General features: G+C 43.0%; 1 protein-coding gene across 1 annotated transcript in view; it reads right to left on the bottom strand.

Moving 5' to 3' along the window:
* Positions 1-18,330, bottom strand: part of TFAP2D (transcription factor AP-2 delta) — a 52,568-nt gene extending 34,238 nt beyond the window's left edge. Inside the window, exons 1-4 of the mRNA XM_006025671.3 lie at positions 18,292-18,330; positions 16,964-17,461; positions 13,267-13,327; positions 780-945 (exon numbers count right to left, since the gene is read on the bottom strand). Coding sequence (XP_006025733.1) covers positions 780-945; positions 13,267-13,327; positions 16,964-17,461; positions 18,292-18,330 — 764 coding nt within the window. The remainder of the gene's footprint in view (positions 1-779; positions 946-13,266; positions 13,328-16,963; positions 17,462-18,291) is intronic.
* Between the last annotated feature and the right edge of the window lie 517 nt (positions 18,331-18,847).

Raw genomic sequence — 18,847 nt, forward strand, 5'->3', positions numbered from 1 at the left:
GGCTAGCAGACACCCATATAAGCTGCAGTCCTCTCCTGCTTGCTGTATGAGATGAAGTCTGCTAGTTCCCTCCTTTCTTTGGTATTAAGATGATGTTGTTGCCAGGAGATATGTGAGAGACAAGAACTCTTGTGGGCGATATCTTTTTTGGACCCACACTCTGGTTGGTAGTGGAGGCCTGAGGAAGGGTACTGTGATACCCCAAAACTACCTATGTCTATACCAACCTCCTTTCTCTGGAGCTCCCAGACTTTTGCTCTGGGCTGGCGAGTGGGCTCAGGAAAGCCAAGACGCCCTTGTCTCCTTCCTCACTGCCCCACAATTTGCCCCTCCTTGCTTTATCCTGGCTGGGGTAAAGAACTGAGCAGCACCAAACCTTACAGTAAAGAAGCCTTTTGCAAGTCTAAGAGCTAGTGGAAAAATGTCCATCAAAATTGGTTCTCAACCCAAACCTGAGGGTATATCTGCTTTCCAGGGAACATTTCAACTTTTTACTAAACAATAAAAATCTAAAACCTGAAAACAACAAATAAAAGGCTTCTTAATTTTCATTTTCTCAATGACACGTCAAAATCCTCTGTGGAAAATTTCTACAAGAAAATGTTTTAGTTTTTGTTGAAACTACCCATAGAAACCTTCCCTACTCCCTACTTCTATTTTTCTACCGTTCTAGATGTGACCAACTATTACAGCAGCAGAAGCAAAGTTGTTGGAAACAAATCCATTGGAAAAGCAGTGACTGTACTTTCTTGACTCTGCCACATTTGACCTCAATTTACCTTCTCAAAATCCCTCCCAGGAGGGAAGCATTGAGGCATTCAGGTGGAGAGAGTCGTCTCTTCACCTCTGCAATGGTCACTTTGTATTTAGAGGTTGAGCTGAGCAGAGATAAGCGACCGGGCACAGAGCAGAACAGATCAGTGGGGTTAACAACACAGGTGCCACCTATAAAACAGAAGGTACATGTTAGTGGAAGAAGTCAGTGGACCACTTCCTGAAATGTTTGTCTGTACTTTGGCAAAGACAGGTATTGGTACTAAATTCAACTCTATTTTTGTTTAAAAGAAAATATTGCTCCAAAGGTTTACAGAGCAATGACTAGATTTGACATTTAATAGGAAGGAAAAATGAATCAAAGCCATGGACAGAGTTTTTCAAGGGCAAACAAGACAGTATGACTATATAGTCTGAATTGCTGTATAATACAGAACATAGAAGGTCACCCAATGACTCCTGCATCTAGTATGAGAAGAACTTATTGTTGGGTTATAGCAAGATACCCAAGCCTGATTTCGAAACCCTGAATGATGGAAAATGTATGACATCCCTTGGGAATCTTTCCTGATGGCTAATTACCTTGACTGCTATAAATATGCATCTTAACATTCCCAACAACTGTGTGAGATCATTGAGAAGCAACAGTGACCTATTTTTGTCCAGGAGAATTGACTATGTAATAATAATTGTGCTCATGTCCCCTGTGTGGTTTCTTAGGTTTCTGAACCCTCAGACAGTCCTCCTACCATTAAGCCAAATTTTGAGCTGGTGTAAATCGCCACAGATCCAATTAATTATATTGCCTTAAATCAGATCAGTTCTGGCCCTAGTTATTTATTGAAACTACCAACTCTTTGGCCAGGTCCCAGGATCTCTACAAGATTGCCAAAAGCCAAGGGATGGAACTCATGGCCAATAGCCTTGTTCTGTATCGTTCATCTGCTCAGATCCAGCTTTTTTAGGAACTAGTCCAAGACTGCTGAGTGAATTCCCATAAAAATGAAGAACCGGCATAAACACTGCTACCTTCTGTTCCATCTGTAACTTGGCTTCCTTCGGCCCACCATAAGCACAGAGCATGCATTTAGGAACAAGCAACCAAAAACTTTACACAAAGACAACCACCACACAAAAAGTTTCTCTCATCCATAAACAAAAGAAAAAAATACCTCATACCCCAATAGATATTAGTAAAATTGCTTAATACATTATTGGAAGAAACTCACATAAAAGAATGACAAAGCCCATAATGGAGTAGAATTAATCTATTTTTGCTAAATATTCATGGAAAAGTGAAAGAATTTGTCATATCTTATATGTCCAGTCAATGCTCTCTTCCTTCTGCTATCTTTGCATCCATAGACCTGGCCTTATTTTTCTTAATTTATCGTCTTATTTTTCCAAGGTGATTATGATAGTCTGATTCCTGCTCACTATAAAGCCAAACACTGCTACCTATGTTCACACTGAGTAACGCTTTAAATAGGTAGGACTAAGCGTCTAGTAAGGTGATATCCAACTTTGGCGCAGATGAAAGAACGTAACCTATGATTAGGCTTGTTAGAGTCAGTAAAGCATGCTAAACTAAGACAGAATTTGGCTGAAAGTCATTGGTATTAGCAACCCTTACACTGTAACCAAAGCTGGGGAAGCACATTTTACTATATACATTTATAATATAATGTTTTAAAACAGAAACCTCACTTAGCTAAGAACCTAATTAGAGAAGCTCTTAAGTGTGGGCTTATTTTCCTGAAGACAGATTTTTTTTTCCTCTGAACTGGGACCTTAGCCTCTGCTTTTCTGGTAAAATATAGGAATATCAACTTTTATATCCCTTGATTGCGGGGTGCAGGCTCTGAAGTTTCCACATCCCTGATTTAAGCATGCACAGGGGTGTTCAGGTAGAGAAGTTAGATGCCACATGCATGAGGTAGAGTCTGTGCACCTTCCAGGCCCACTTTCATAGAAGTCAATGTACAGTTTTGTGTGAGCATTTTAAAAATGTCTGGCTTGCCATGTGTGTTTGTAAAAAGTGATAAAAATCTGGTGCCTTCTTTTATCTGATACCTTTCTCCATACTGACATATGCACATACACAGGCATATATATGCATATGTAGAGGAAAACTATGGCTATAGATACATATTTCAAGATAGAAGAAAATGTATTTGCATATTTTACAAACAATAGAACTACTGAAATTAATGAAATAGTAATATTTCTTTTTCTCTGTTCAGTTAAACCCATATGTGCACAAGTAATTTACACTGAATAAATAATTGCTCCTTTAATACAAAAACACGTTGGTCCCACCTTGGCTTTCATCCTCTCATCTGAGTTTATTGAAAACCTTCTCATTACTATATAAGGGTAAATATTTGCAGTCTTAAATATTTAAAAATACCATTAATATGCAGAGAGATCCTATTAAAAGCAGTGCAGAGATGAACAGGTATAGGATAAAAAAAAATGCCTTTTGCTTTAAGAAACTGCAGAAGCCAAATTCAATTTTTAGGAACCTAGAAAACAAGTTGCAAATTAGGAGGAGGTAAAATCTGTTGCATATAATTATTTCATGATATTAATTATTCATTATTACAGCAACATAGAGCGGTGCGGTGCCTTCCAGACAAAGATGGGTCCTCATCTCAAAGGGTTTGCAATCCTACAACCCAGCCTTGCAGCCCTTGCTCACATGAATACTCCCACTGGGGACAGTGGGACTAAAGACCAGACTCTAAACCAGACGGAAGGGAAAAACGAGTGACAATAAAACAAGGGAGGGTTGAAGAAAAGGGAAAAGAAAGTACATGTACAACACAGTGTAAGATGATAGGTTATGCCTATGTGCCTCTTGCACACATTTTTAGCTTATTCCTTCCTACTCATTTTTAGCTAATATATTGAAATGAAACTGAGAAGAAGCAAAGGTCAGCAACAAAAGGCCTGTTTATACACTATTTTACATAAAATAGCAATGACAATAACTAGGGATATGTCTAGCCTAGTACCTGCCCCGTGCTACATCAACTCCCATGACAAAAGGCAATCACAGTTCATCTATGGAGACTTTGTTCTTGCCACTGGTCACTTCTCGAAGGTCTCTAGCTACAGACAGGGAGCAAGATCAGAGGAGAGAGCAATGCCTATGCTTCTCATGTGTTATAATGGTTGATTCGAGAGATCCTTGCTCATGTAGGTAGTTTTTACTCATTTCAGTAGTTCTTATGGACCAGGTACTGTTACAATATTTTCTCCTATGAAAAGCCCACGTATCTAAGCAGTGTAGTACTCGACTCAAAGTGAGTAAGAGTGGCAGATTGTGTGCCTGTTACACACAATGTTGAGCACTGGGTATTCCCTCTGAAGTCAGCTGTGTGTCAAAACAAGGTCCTGTGTGAGTGGTGCCAGTGGAAGAGTGCTAGCGGGACTATCCCTACCAGTAAGGCCCTTTTAAACATGTATGCTCTTGTAGGACTGGATCCATGCTCTATGGATTTGACCTTACTTAAGAAAATAGACCCACTCTCTCAAGATAAAAGATTACCCACATGGAGAACTGTTTGTAGGATCTGGTTTCACATCTGCAGTTCTGCACCTTCGGCAGCAGGAGTGATCAGGACCACAGCGCAGCAACTGCTATTTTTTTCACTTCCTTAGTAAGCACCTAGTATTCATGGCTCAGTTACTGCCCCCCACCTCTGCCTACAGGTCGAATATATTATTCAATGTAATCATATACATTTCTGCTTTAGGATGTGACGTTATCTTCTTATTTGTCATCATCATGACTTCCAATAAATATGACGTTCAGAGTAAAAGCAGCATAGACTTGTTGGGAACAGGGACAACATGGAAAGAACAAATTTAGCAATGGACAACCCTAGACCCATTCATGCAAAATACTGAGCACTTTTATGTACAGGAAACTTCACTGATGGCGGAGAAGGCCACAAAGTTTCAAGGAGATGTTTCTAAATGGAGAGGATATTTTAATTTTTGCTGTAATTCCTTTATAGCCCAATTTTTTCCACCACTGAAATCAACTGGAGAGGGGGACAGGGGAGGAAACGACACACACATCTTCCTTTCAGTTGAAATGGGAGCAAAATTCAGTCCTTTATGCTGCCCTTGTGCTTTAGTTTCCTTCCATCCCTTGATCTGACCCCTGTCTGTCAAAACCAAGCTATCTACAGTCATGCAAAAGAGCCATATTGTGATCTCTGGAAGTTATTTTGTGTATTCTATTTCTTTCCTTTCTTCAAATGAGGCATTCCAGGCATCAAAATAAGCACTGCAAATGGTAGGCAGCACCAGTGATAAGTGCGTTCAAAGAGAACAGCAAGAATATTACTACATGATCTCTACTAACACGTTAGAAACATACACTAGTTCAGTGAAATTCATGAAAATGCAAGCACATTACAATGCAAAGAGAGATTTGGGTATTTTGGTTTGAATTGTCCACTTTCATATTAGTATGACATGAAGTATAGGATAATGCCAAATAGGGGGCAACAGTTTTGGCCATGATTCAGCTCAGCATGTAAGCATCTGCTCAATTTTAAGTTGCACAGACATGTTTAAAGTTGCATTTGCTCATAAGCACTTCATTGGATCAGGGCCTTAGTACATCAGCGACCATTGATCAGTTGATCTATGTTCTCAAATTTCTCTCTTTCTTCCAATATTAGTTAAAATATCCTATGTTATTTGTCCTTCAATAATAATAAAAAACCACTATTGCTATGTCAGGAATGTAAGGCTTATAGTTGTACTATTGTCACTGTGGTTTTATTTCAGGTTTTCCTAGCCTGTAGCAAATTGTTTGTGAACATGTACATAACATACTTATTTGTTGATTGTAGCCCCTGCAATATTCAAAGCGCTTTCCCAGCATATAAAATGAGAAGGTCACTACTCAAAGTAACCGACACATAGACAAAGAGAAGCTCTGGATGAATAAGAAGCAATTGAGCATTGCTATAAGAATCAGTGTAACGTATTAGAAGAAATATAACAGAAATTAAAATTTCAGAATATAGCAGAGTTATATATACATATATTATGCCCATATAATGCATACAAATGGATTCCTGGGATTTATCTTATATAAAAGAAGAACATTATGTTGCACCCTTTTATAATTCTATTTATATTTTCAGGTGCATTAAAAGAAATGTCTAGCTTATAATGTATAGCCCTTTATTAATGTTTCTTGCCCTGTTCTGTTCTGAAAATCTGGCAAATTTGGAGATATGAAAATTTCTCTACGTATATGTACGGGTGTGAACATATAAACACACACACATTTGTATAACTTTAGTGTGTGTATATTCTATCTATATATATCTTTATATAGATATATGTGGTTATATATCTATAGCTATATATGTAGGTATATATATATATATATACACATATATATATAAACACAAACCACTTGCATAGACATATGTATGTGTGTGTATATATATTGTTTGCTCAGTTATATATATATATAGCAATTAATCATTAGTAATCATTAATCATTAGTAATTTATATGACATATTTCATCCCATTTCCTGTTTAAGTGATCAATAGGTGATTTAATTCTTTAAGTATCTGGTAAAATATCTAGCATTTAATTTCTGTGACTAGCTTCCACTTTCTGGCTTAGTTATGAGTTCACAATCAGTATCCAAAATTCCAAGTCAGACACTGTTGGTTATTTTGATATTGGTCACATTGGAGAAGCACATTGATATTGGTCATAGCATATTGATATTGGTCATATTGGATAATCATATCCTTTCTAAAGAAGATATTTTTAGCTATGAGTTCAAATTGTGTTAATGGTCATATAAAATGCACTGCTGCTATGAATATTCCTGGAATAACTTAATTCAAGAGACTGCTCACACTAAGTGAACACAAAGGAGGTGCATCCGCAGCCAAAATGATTTTTAAACATACCAGTGTTTAATCACAGATTTTGGGGGGTATGTGTTCACTCTGCTTCAGACTCTTTTGCTGGATAATTTTCTGATCATAATTTATCTCATTGAAGGAGGCCCTGCTGAATCAGAAGTTTTGAAAATCTAGCTGCTTATTTAAATGCCTATATACACAACTCGAATTGTGGGCATCTGTTATTGAAAAAAGGCGAAAAAAGAGCTCTTAACTCGGACCTAAGGAGTTGATTCAGGTCAAGTGTAGACAGACCTACAGTGGAAACAAAACAATGTAAACCAGGGGACTTCCCCCCTCCCCGCCCCGGAAAACAATTATCAGTCGGCTACAGCTAGCCAAGAAGGGTTTATATATGATGCAGTAACAAGGTCAGCAACCTGCAAATAGCCTAGGAATTATGTTTCTGTTTTCAATTTAGCACAATCTGGGTGCTACAGCCTGAAGCCTAAGCTGTTCAGAGACAGAGAAGAAAGGATTTAGTCTCTCCCCCCTTGATGTGAGTGACCCCTGAGTCCGGATGGCTGGATTTCCTAATATCCCACGTCTCCCTGGATCCTCAATGAATCTCAAAGGAGTACAACTTCCCAAAAGCTGGCTGAGGACATCTGCAAGCTTTCAACGTGTCTAACCCTTCTCTGCGCCAAAGGTTTTGGCACACGTACCTGTGTTGCTACATTTGGCAGGCAGGCGGCAGGCTGCATGTGGGTGCTGTGCCCCGCGTGGGCGCGCGGTGAGCAGCCCTGGCACGCGGTGTGTTGTGTGTTTGCCTGCTCCGCGTTGTGCTCTTCGCGGAGGGGTGGCGGGGTTGGCAGGCTGCGTGTTGTGCTCAGCGTGGAGGGGGGTGATGAGAGCCCTGGCACAGCGGGTGTGAGTATGGGGTCCTGCGCGTGGAAAAGTGTGAGTGTATGGGGGGGGGGGGCATTGCTGGCACTTGATTATCCCGGGGCAAGGTGGGAAATCGGTTATGCTTCCCAGGTGCCGTCCTTCGCACCCGCAGCTTGAATGGCAGGGACCTCGAATTAGCCTTGCTTGGCAACGAGTTCATCTCGCATACTTCGAGTGGGACAGTGAGCAATGTAGGATCCCGGGATCAAACTCTTTGTACCGGGATAAAGTCGGCGCCTGTTTTGACAGCGTTGCTCCCATTGCTGCGGGTGCTATTTGCCAAGCCGTGTTCATGTGCGGCTGTCCGCAAAGGACGGGATTTCTCCCGGGACAAAGCCTTTTATTTGCGGGGGTCCTACAGACCTACAAGCCCATTGTCCCACTCCAAGTACCTGTGACCTGTGAAGAGCCGGGGGACAAGTGGGACTAAGCAGAGCTGATTGCCCATCCAATGAACAGGAGCGCGTAAAGGACGGTCCCGCTGCTCGTTTGATGCGCGTTAAAGCTTGGAGCAAGCCGCCGCGAATTGAATGGATCGTCTGGTTTTAGCCTACATGGGGGTGTGTAGCCTCATTCCTTGCTAGCACGGCTGCGTGGCAACCCTTGTGTTGCTCGTGTGTGTGTGTGTGAGTGTGATCAAGCTGATGCTTGTGCCTGGCGACATGAATCTCAGACGCCTCCAACCCCTGCACACAAAGCCCTCTCCAGCTATTCGAGGGCTACCTAGCAGCCTTTCCAAGCAGGGTGTGCTCCTCAGAGCTGTGCCACTAGCTCCTCCAGGAACCGCTGCTTTTCTGGGTACGACAAAACCACAATCAACTCCTTTCCCAACCAGCCAAGGTGTTTACAGCTAAAGGAAAACCCTCCATTGCCCTGCCTGACCCAGCGCGGGTCACAGGCGCTTGCTCCCAGCCCGAGAGAGTTGCAGGTAGGGGTGGGGGGGGCATGATCTCAGCTGCCACCCCCCCCCCGCTTGGTAATTAAACAAGCGCTTTAGGATTTAATGCGTTTCAAATGGGCCTCTGAAAACAAGGGACCGCGGTGTTAATTACGGTGGAACATGACCCGGGACGCAATTAGGTGTATTACAGGATTAGCAAGATTATTGAGAGGTGCTTCCCCAGATAAGAGCTGGGGCAGACTGGAAGAACAGCAAGTAGAGGAACAGGACAATAACGGGCAGGACACAACGTTGGAAGATGAAGTGGGATCCCTTGCTCTACTGTCCCAGTGGAAGGGGTGGGGGGACCCCCCCCCCTTCAGTCCTCTGCCCGCTCTTAATTGAGGGGCTAAAGGAAACCTTAGGTCACTTCCAAACCTTTTGCAACATACTCGCAGACCCTTTGTTCTTGCGGGTTGACTTTTGCTCTTGCGGGTTTTTCAAAGGGGGGGCTCGGGAATGGGTTGATCTAGAGCTGGAAAGGTGGGTGCACTCTAGCCAGCCTTGGACACATAAGGGGGAGGGGGGATTTTGCAAGCAAAACCCATTCCCTGCTGTCGACCCTACGTATGCTGCACAATCTTCCCGTCCCTGAGACCCTAGATTGCAGGGAGAGGCAACCTGTCCTTTTTTTTTACGGAGCATTTCAGCCTCCCCTGCCTAGTGCTGGTTGTTAGAAAGCAAAACCTGTTCTCGGGGCCCAAGTGAACCCCCTCCCAATAAAGGGTGTTTGATCCCCCCCCCAATCCTTGGACCCGAGCTGATGAAGTATTTCCAATTAAAGCTGCACTTGAGACAGACTGATCAAGCCGCAGCCAGGCTGGTAGGAAGGGGAGGCAGGAAACACATAAAAGGCAGAAGCAAGGTGTAGGGGAGCGTCTTCCCCCGGATTTTATTGGCAGCTTTGCCGGCGACTGATGCTGGGGTTTGTAAGGCTCGGGTTGATTTTTTTTCTTTCTTTTTTTTTTTTTTTAATCAAATAAGATCTGACAATGTTCCTAGCGAGGCATTAATGGCTCCGCATTCGCATGTCAGTCACCTCGAAGCGATTTGACAAACTCAAGATCTCTGCAAACGTGCAGAGTTCAGATCACATTAATTCCCCCAAAATGTTTTGATTCAAAGTAGTTTGTATTTTATGTTGCCAAGGGCAATCGAAAGAGAGCGATTGCCGATAGCTCGGCCCTTCTCTCTTCCTGGCCCAGAGGCGATAGCAGTATTTAAGCTTCTGAAATTAGCCTGGGGCGGGAACGATGGATGATCACAAAGCGAAACAAGAGCTTTTTTGGAGTTTGCCATCTCGATTTCATAAAACGACACGGGCCAAATGTCACCGCGTTGCCTTTTTCATCCCGATATTTGGAGGGGAGACCACCGGCTCTCCCACGCTTCCTATGCAGGGGGCCGGGGAGGGAGAAGGGGAGCTCACAGCCCCTGCCAAACAAATCAAACAGAAAGCAGGTTCCTCCGCTTTAAAATGCGAGGGATTGAAAGGGAACGAGCCTCTAATAAAAGCCAGAGACGATTAATGAGGAGAGGATAAGGGAGGCGATTTTTTTTTTTTTTTTTAGAGAGAGAGAGAAAAAAAAAAAGATTAAAAAACACAGACGACTCCTGTAAATAGAAGCTTCATTTCTTCGAGTGATTTCTTTTGAGAGACGATTAATGAGGAGAAGATGGGGGGGGCGATTTTTTTTTTTTTTTAGAGAGAGAGAGAAAAAAAAAAATGATTAAAAAACACAGACGACTCCTGTAAATAGAAGCTTCATTTCTTCGAGTGATTTCTTTTGAAACGGGCGATCTGAATATTCAACTTTTAAGGCAAAGCTCCACTCTGTATGTACAACATTAATATGATCTCTGCAGAATTTGGGACTCAGCAATATTAACATATCAAAGCCGCTGCCTGAGGCGAGAGAAGCTATCGATACGCGAGCAGTAGGTAAAGTAAAGATTATTGGTTCTGATGCTCGCAGTCGTGGAGCTGCGGGCTAAACCCTGCACGCCATTAACTGGAAGTGATCGTGCGGGGAGCGGGGCCCGGTGAGCCGGGGCAAATATTGGATCTAGCTGGTAATTAGCTCGCCACCACCGAAGTTTTGCACGAGGCGGCTCCTTCCCCAGCCTCATTAAAGCCCATCAAGAGAGAAGCGCACCAAAAAATGCAGCAGCCGGCCGGAACCGGGCAGAGGGGCACAGAGCAGGGGCCTGCCGAGGACGACAAGATGATGAAGATGAAGATGATGATTTCCCTTTTAAAAGACATCCCCCTCCCCCCTTGGAGACTTTTATTTTTCTTCCAAGGGAAACTTTAATATCCTTCCCCCACCTTTTTTCTCCCCCTTCCTTTCCTCCAGTCGTCCTCTTTCCTATCCCGTGAAAAAAAACAAAAAACAGTAGCAAACCCCATTTAAAAACAAAATCATATATTTCTATTAGTGCCAAAGAAGGGTGGGGGAGCATCTGACACGAGACTTAACATATTAGGAAGCCCAGCTCCGGATTGAATATATTCTTCTTGATGTATTAGGAGAAAAGAAGCCTGATTTATTTATGGGAGATAGGGTATGGCGCTCAGGCACGGGAAGGTTTGCTTATTGCTAACGCCTATCCCGTGTTTTGAAGTCGGACAAAATATTTATTATGTATTTTTAATATACGTTGGAAACGCAGAGGCTCGTCTTTGATAGCTTCCCCTTGCCTTCGCCTAGAGAGCGATCGGGCTTGTGCAGAAGCCGCTAAGCACTTAGATCAGGGGAGAGGAGCGCTTACATTTTCATGCTGGATTGCCTTTACTATTAGTCTTTAAATCCTTGAATAATGTGATCGCTTTAAACAAAAAAGAGAGAGAGAGAGAGAGAGGGAGTGAGTCTTGACTACAATCAGCGGCACAGGTAATTGGAGCTGCCTTAACAAGAGCCAGGGAACTCGACACGAGAACTGAGCGGTGAATCCTTTTTCAACTGGGAGATTAGAGCCTAGTCAACAGCCCAGACAGAAAGCCCAATTTATGGGGAATCATCCTGTCTCCGTCTCTTTAGTCACGATCCATCTTCCTGCGGGTCAGACTTCGTTCCCAAACGGAAGCACTTTCTTAGGGATAAGTAATAGCCATGGAACCGCCAGGAGGAAGAGCCGCAGGAAACACACACACAACACAACACAACACGTCGAGGACACACTGCCCAGGCAGCCATCGCTCCCACACAGCCCTGTATCTCGGCCCATACAACCCACCCACACGTTCCAGCTTGGTTGCTCGCTTCTTTTAGGAGCTCTCCTTTTGTGTCCAACTTGTAGACCTCTCTTTTCTCTGGTGTTACCCCTCTGGCTCATGCCTGGGTGTTACCATGATTCCTAGGAGCTATATTCCTGTATTTTTGCAGGAGGAGAGAGGAAAGCATGAGAGAGTGGAAAGGGGAGTCAGCCGGGCTGGTCGGAGCCTCTGGGCGCGGGGTCCGCGGCGGAGCTGTCCCTTCAGCACCACCCGGAGCCTCGCCAGCCTGGTCCATGCCCCTCTTCCCTCCTGCGCCACCAGCACTGCTCCCTACCTGTTCTTCCAGCCCTCGTATATTAAAAGCATCAGGCCCAGCGATCCAGGGCCGCCCTTGCTAAAACAAAACCCCGCTCCGGAATAAACACAATGCCAAGAAAACTCATCACCCTAAAGCCAATTCTTCTCCCACCCTCTTGTATTTGTTGGCCAAATTTCTCCCCCTCGCTCGAGAAAGGCTTGGGTTTGCAATCGCTGCACCTAATCTCCCAGGCGTCTTCAGAGTCCGGATAGATCAGCCTCTCAGATCGGAAGCTGCGTTTTCTACCGGCAACTCTCCCCACCCTCCTTTCCTTTTAAATAAAAAAATAAGCACAGCAGTTGCACTTAGTTTAAGATCAGGGGGTATTTTTCTACACATCATGTAAGTCTAAAACTGGCCCGGGAGAGGAAGGGGGGAAACCGGATCTATTCTGTATTATATAGTTTCCACAATGAGAGTTATGAATTAGGGAAATGAATAATTAAGGGAACAGGAAAATGAGTATAAAGCAGAAGATGGATTTCCACACGTTGTTGGTTTCATTAGGGATCAAAAGCCTCCCATTAGGACTTGGCTTGTTTCTATATTCGAGCTGAACCCATGGGCTGTCAGGCAATACAGCCTACTTTCTCCCTCCTCTTTACAATAGAAATAATCCATCCACGTATTTTTCCTATGGCCCGGGAGTCCAGAGAAGAGGACAGAATCGTCCATCTCACTTTAACCTCGAACAGACGGAATGGAGTTAATTCACATTGGTCAAGGCGGGTTTCTGTCTTGTTTATGGCATTAACCTTTCCCTAATTTTCGCTCTCTCCCTAAGAGATGAAGCTGCAGGTTTCACCAACCGGAGCCAGAGAGCACATGTCTAAATCAGGCACCTGCCAGGTGAAGGGGGAAAGCAAAGCAGTCAGCAGAAACCTGGAGTGACCTGTGTGCTCTGTTTTGTGGGGTGATGGGCTGGTGGCACATTTCTGATGCCCCCAAGAACCATCAGCTGCTTCCGCTAGTTACAATGTCCTGCTGCTGACATGGAAACCATTGGTCGCTTTTTCTACACTAATACCCGGACACTGAGATGTGAGGCAGGCAGATAAGCTATTTCTATATATACATGTATATATATATATATATATAAAAATAGAAAAAAAAATATTTCCAAACCCACTTACCTCTCCTGATGACCCCTCCCTGGCCGTTCAGGACTAGCCCACACTGGGCCTCCACTGAGCTCTTAAATAATAGGAAAGACAAAAATCAGATACAGGCACAAAATGAGAGCAGAATTCGCTAGCTCGAGCAGCAGTTGTTTCAGCCCGGACCCTAGGCAATAACAGCGGTTAGGATCGTATTTCCCCAACCCGGTGTTAAGATCAGATTTGAAATTGCCTGCCACATCGGTACAACATGGCAATACCGACGTTGAAACTGTTATTATCCTGGAAATTGATTATTTTTTTGGCAAGAAAAAAAACAAACCAACCAAACAAACAAAAAAAAACCCTGGCAACTCCGACCTCCTTTCCTTTTGCTTTTTACCTGAAGAGTCAAATTAAACCGGTAGACTAAAAAGTATTCCTTTGAGCACAGAGAGATCATTCATTTAGCAGTTGTGTGTATATACTATACGTTGTGTAATCAAACACTGTGTGTTGTATGTGTGCACACGTATACACACACGCATGTATATACCTATATATATAAGCACATAGACACACATATATATACCCCAATCTACACTACAAATATTGTAAATATACATATATACATGCATTTGTATGCACACATGTAGCGTACACACACAATTCTCAAAAGAATATGTATATTATGTACAGAGATATATATGTCTATGTATACATGTATCTATCCAGTTATGTATTGATGCATGTATTCATCCATCCATTCCCCCAAAATCAGATCCTGCGTAACAATGCAGCTGATAATTCTGCAAATAAATCTTTAAATGCACACATGCACATACAAAGTGTTTTTTGTGTTTGCGTCCGTGGGTACACATATCTGTGTGTGTGTCTAGGACACGGTATACATACACGTGCATGTGTAAAGTTGTAAATAGACTAGCCATATGCCTTGGGCTACAGATGAACGGGGCTCTCTATGTCTAGACTTCTCTTACTTACCCTTTTTTATTTTTACATCTCGCTCCTCTTTTAGAAATATTGTTAAAGGAATTCTAACAAGTTTAAGACAGATTTTAAAATATATATATATATATATATATCTTTATGAGAAGGAAAAAAAAACAACAACCCCCTAAATCTTTGTCCAGTGGAAATGTGTTAAAGACACATTTTCCTTTACAAACAAACGAGGTATTGGACATGAAAGAGGCCTTTAAGGGTGTTAACCTACTCAACAGCCCGTGAAGAGTTAAGTAAATGCGGAGAGAGTCGGCGCATAATAAAAACCCCACTTTACAAAACAACCTTTACAGTCCTGGCTCTCTCCCCCAGTTTCGCCATATTGGCGCTGGCCCTGTAAAACCCTCCTTTTCAAGGCCCTTTTTTATTTTAAGTGTTCTGCCTTAAAGTGATTATGAAATCAATATGAAAAAAACTTGGCGACTGAGCATAAATTAAAGCGGTGATGGGAAAAGGTGTGACAGTTTTCTTTGTTGTCCATGGAAAATCTTTTTAGGGGACTCAAAGATGCCACTTCAGCCCCAAGACTGTTTGCATCTGTTAGCCTGACTTAAACCGCCCTCGAAACTATTGGACTTTCACTTAAAATTCTGTGCAGGGAAAAGTATATTTACATTTGTTGCATTTGAAATGAGGCATATGCTGATGAACGTTTTAAAAAGAAAGGCTAAGGAGAAGGGAAGACGGGGTAGCCCAAGATTTTTGTTTTATAAAGAACTCGGGTCAATTTCTGTCTATTTCACTTCGCCACCAAATCCGCGGGCAATTAAAGCCACGGGGAAATTAACAAGCTTCAAAGTTTGGTGGGAAGCAACCAAAACACATGCAGCAAAACTTGCACGGCCGCGATATGTCTTTTCTATACCCCAGTGTTTTCTTTAAAAAGAGAAGGGTGGAAATGGGACCGAAAGTCCTAAGATGTTAGGGGCGGAAAAGAAAGAAAAAAAAAATAGCAAAACAAGACAGGATTTCTGTTTGTCTTTAAGGAAGATGGATCAAATCTGTTCATTTGTGCCCTATTTTTAAATGTTTCTTTTTCTATTCTTGGTTTTTTGGGGTTTTTTTAGATAAAAAAAATGAATCTGGATACAGCGGCTTAACCATTTTTTTTTTTCCTAGGGGAAACATGTTGTTTGGTCGGATGACATTGCATAAATGACCAGTTGAATGGCACTAAGTCGAAAATTGGATAAACTATGGTGCTCTTTTGCACGGGATTTAAGCATTGTCTGCTGCCTTGCAAACGTTCCTAATCCCCTCTTTTGAAAAATACAAGGCTTTGTGCCTGGCAAAGAAAAAAAATTTGTCCAGATACAAAAAAATCAGCAGCAGACGTGGTTATAAAAAGGAGTAAATAGGTTTTAGTTGGGCTAAGGAGTGAATGGCACTTCTTTTTTTTTTTTATTTTTTAGGGGTGTAACATAAGGAGATGTTGTGGAAAATGGAAGAAGAAGAAGAAAAAAGCCCAGAGCGTATAAAATTATTTACTGAATTTTAATGGAGAAAGTCAAGGAGTCATAGTTTTTCCCCCCACCTTCTCCTCAGGGATCGAAGACATTTTATGATTTTGTGAAGGCTGGAGTTTTATTTTGTTTTCTTTTTTCCCCTCCCCCCGGCTTTCCTTCCTTCCTTTCTCTCTTTCTCCCTCTTTCTATTTCTCTCATTCTTCCATAAGTTAGGCAAATACGATAAAAAAGATATTTTACTGCGAGGGAGGGAGGGAGGGAGGTGGTGGGGGGGATCTCTTAGTTCTTCTAACTTCAGGGTTTTTCGAGTCTCCGACCCTTCTGTGTAAAGGGAAAAACACCATCGCAAGCCTTGTGGGAATGGACCAAAAAAAAATAAAAAAAAATAAAAAAAACAGGGGAAGGAAGGAACGGCAGGAATTACAGGCAGATCTACCCAAATGTCTGGAGCAACTGGGTTGTGCTAAGGGAAACACGCTACTTTTATTTAACTTCGGACTGTAAAACAAACCCCATATTCCGATATTCCTACCGGGCTGAGGGAATGCCTTTAAGTTTGGGATCAAGCCAGTTGCAAGGGGAAGGGAAGCGGATGAGAAGGAAAAAAAAACAGGTAAATGAGTGGATTCAGAAATGCAGGTGAACTAGATTATTATCTACCTGGGTGAAGAGTTTGGGCGAATGCACAGACAGACACACAGCCGGATGGATGGATGGATGGATATAGATCGATCGGTCCCGAGGTATTTACACCCATCTCTATATGTGGAAAGGGTTGTTTTGACTGCATATTTCTCCTCCCGTTTGGCTCCCCTGTTTTACCCTCAGAGCTCAACTACGGGGCATCAACCAGACAACAGGAGGCTCTTTCCATAGAGAAGGGCAGAGAAACCCTTTCCTTGTTGTGTCTCTTCTCCTCCCCCCAACTCTATGTGCATCACATTTTGCTTCGCAGGTTATTTAAATAGAGCCATAATTACAACAAAAAAGTCAGGGAAGGGGTGGAGGAGAATTAGTCTGATTCATTTGGTTCTAGCGGCTTGGAGGCAGGTTATCTTCCCACCCAAGCACCGGTCCCAGCTCCGCCACAGCGGGGCAAGTGAAGGCAGATAGATGCCTCGTGAAGAGAGCTGCTCGCTTGGGCATTGATGGTTATAGGACTCCCCCCCCCTTCCCCCTACCCTTGAGAAAGCTATCCAGAGGCATGAGAAGGCATCGAAAGTAGCTGGCATGCGAGTTACCTGCAAATCATCTGCTCCCGAGGCTGAGAGCCCCAGGCTCGGTCCTGGCAGGAGCCTTTGATCTGGATGCATCCCATATTGGGACCCATGGCTCATAAGAGACAAGTCGTGGCGGCGGTAAGCATCTAGGCACCCGAGCTCTCTCCTCTGCTCGTCCAAGCAAGAGGATTTGAGTGCCCGGGCATTGTGCAGATTAATAAAATCGGTGGGTTCCCCATGGTGGATCTGCTGGTAGTACTGTTGCGAGTGGTGGAGAGAATTCAAGGAGTAAGCGTCAGGGTTGACGGCCGGGTGGCTGTGTTGGAACTCGTAGTGGAAGGACTGGTGATGCAGTGGTGTGTACTGGTGATTAGTGGAGAAATACGGGGAAGCGAATTCAGTGCCAGTGGTGGAGTAAGTTAGAGGCGACGAGGAGGAATAGGCGACAGTTGAGTTGGCCACAGACTCCAGACATCCCAGCTGCATCAAACGATAGCTGTTTGATCCGTCATGACGTATCTGCAAGGAAGAAGGGAAAAGGAGACCAAAAAACTGGAGGTTTGTCATTTAAAACCCCGGCTGAGACTCTTCCAAGCGCCCTGTCCCGCATCGCTTCCCCCCTGCAACATCTACTTTCCAGGCACCAGCAAACACCCGCTCCCCCGACCCCTCGAGCTGGTGCTAGGCAGGGCTGCTACGAGAGAGAGAGAGAAAAAAATAAAATAAATAACCCCCCAAACCTGCCTTAAAACCGTCAAGCGAAATGAATCCACGGCACTCAAACCATATGTGTGTGTGTGTGTGTAGATATATATATATATATATATATATATATATCTACACACACTGATCACAGCTGAGATAGCTGGGAATGACACAGAAAGTCATCAAACAACAGACACACACACAGACTCTTGCCATTAGGTTCTAGAGTTACAGAGCTGCGAGCTGCTTAGCTGGGGGATCCTTGTGTGCCTGCTGGCTTGTCTTTTTTTTTTAAACGAATCCCATCCAAATTTTCCCCTTCCTATGCTTGTCGAGAAGTGGGGAAGCCCCCCAAGCCTAGCCCCAGCTTCCCCCTTTCCTGGCGAGTAGATCCTGATCTGATGAAGGGGTATTCTTCTGTTTTCGTGATGGCGACTGATTTAACGTGGGTAATGAGTTACCCTTTCTGGCGACAGATGTCATAACGAATTTTCTCTCTATACTTCTTTAAGTTATCTCTGAAGCCAGATTATAATTAAATGTAACGGTCCAATATGGATTTAAAAAAAAGAAAAAGAAAAGAAGTGGAAACAACCACACAGACACACACACACCCGCACATGCACACACACACAAAAAAATACCTCTGCATCGTGGACGAGTCCTGGAAAGGTAGTTGACATTTTTGGTTGTCTGGGAGAAAAAAAAAAAGGAAAAAAAAAAAAGCAAGCTCAGGATCAAATTCCCCTTCTCCAAATAAAAAAAGGAAAAAATAATAAAAATTCCAAACTTCTCGTATTTCCCCAATTTTTTTAATTTTTTTTAATTTTTCTTTAGCAAAATCTATACATACAGAGAGAATTTGCAATGGATCTGCATAGATCAGATCTCTGCCTTTTCTCTGCACCTCCTTAAAAACCTGTAGGAACAAAATTTTCCCTCTGCACAAAAGCAGCTCCCTGGATCAGATTTTGTACTTGCTGGGTATTTCTTTGGCTGATGTCGTAGGTCCCTTGGTAATATAGAAGTTTTGAAAATTAAGCATCAGCACTGAGAACTGGGAGGACAATAGATAGAGGAGCTTCATCCCAGGAGACAAGGAATAAATATTGTATCTTCGCCTAATAAGGAACTGTAGGTTCTTTCAACATTTTTATACATTTTTCCTCCACTCTTTAGATTGCTTTTTTTTCTTTCCCA

This window comes from Alligator sinensis, unplaced genomic scaffold, assembly GCF_000455745.1.
Source record: "Alligator sinensis unplaced genomic scaffold, ASM45574v1 scaffold293_1, whole genome shotgun sequence".
NCBI lineage: Eukaryota > Metazoa > Chordata > Crocodylia > Alligatoridae > Alligator > Alligator sinensis.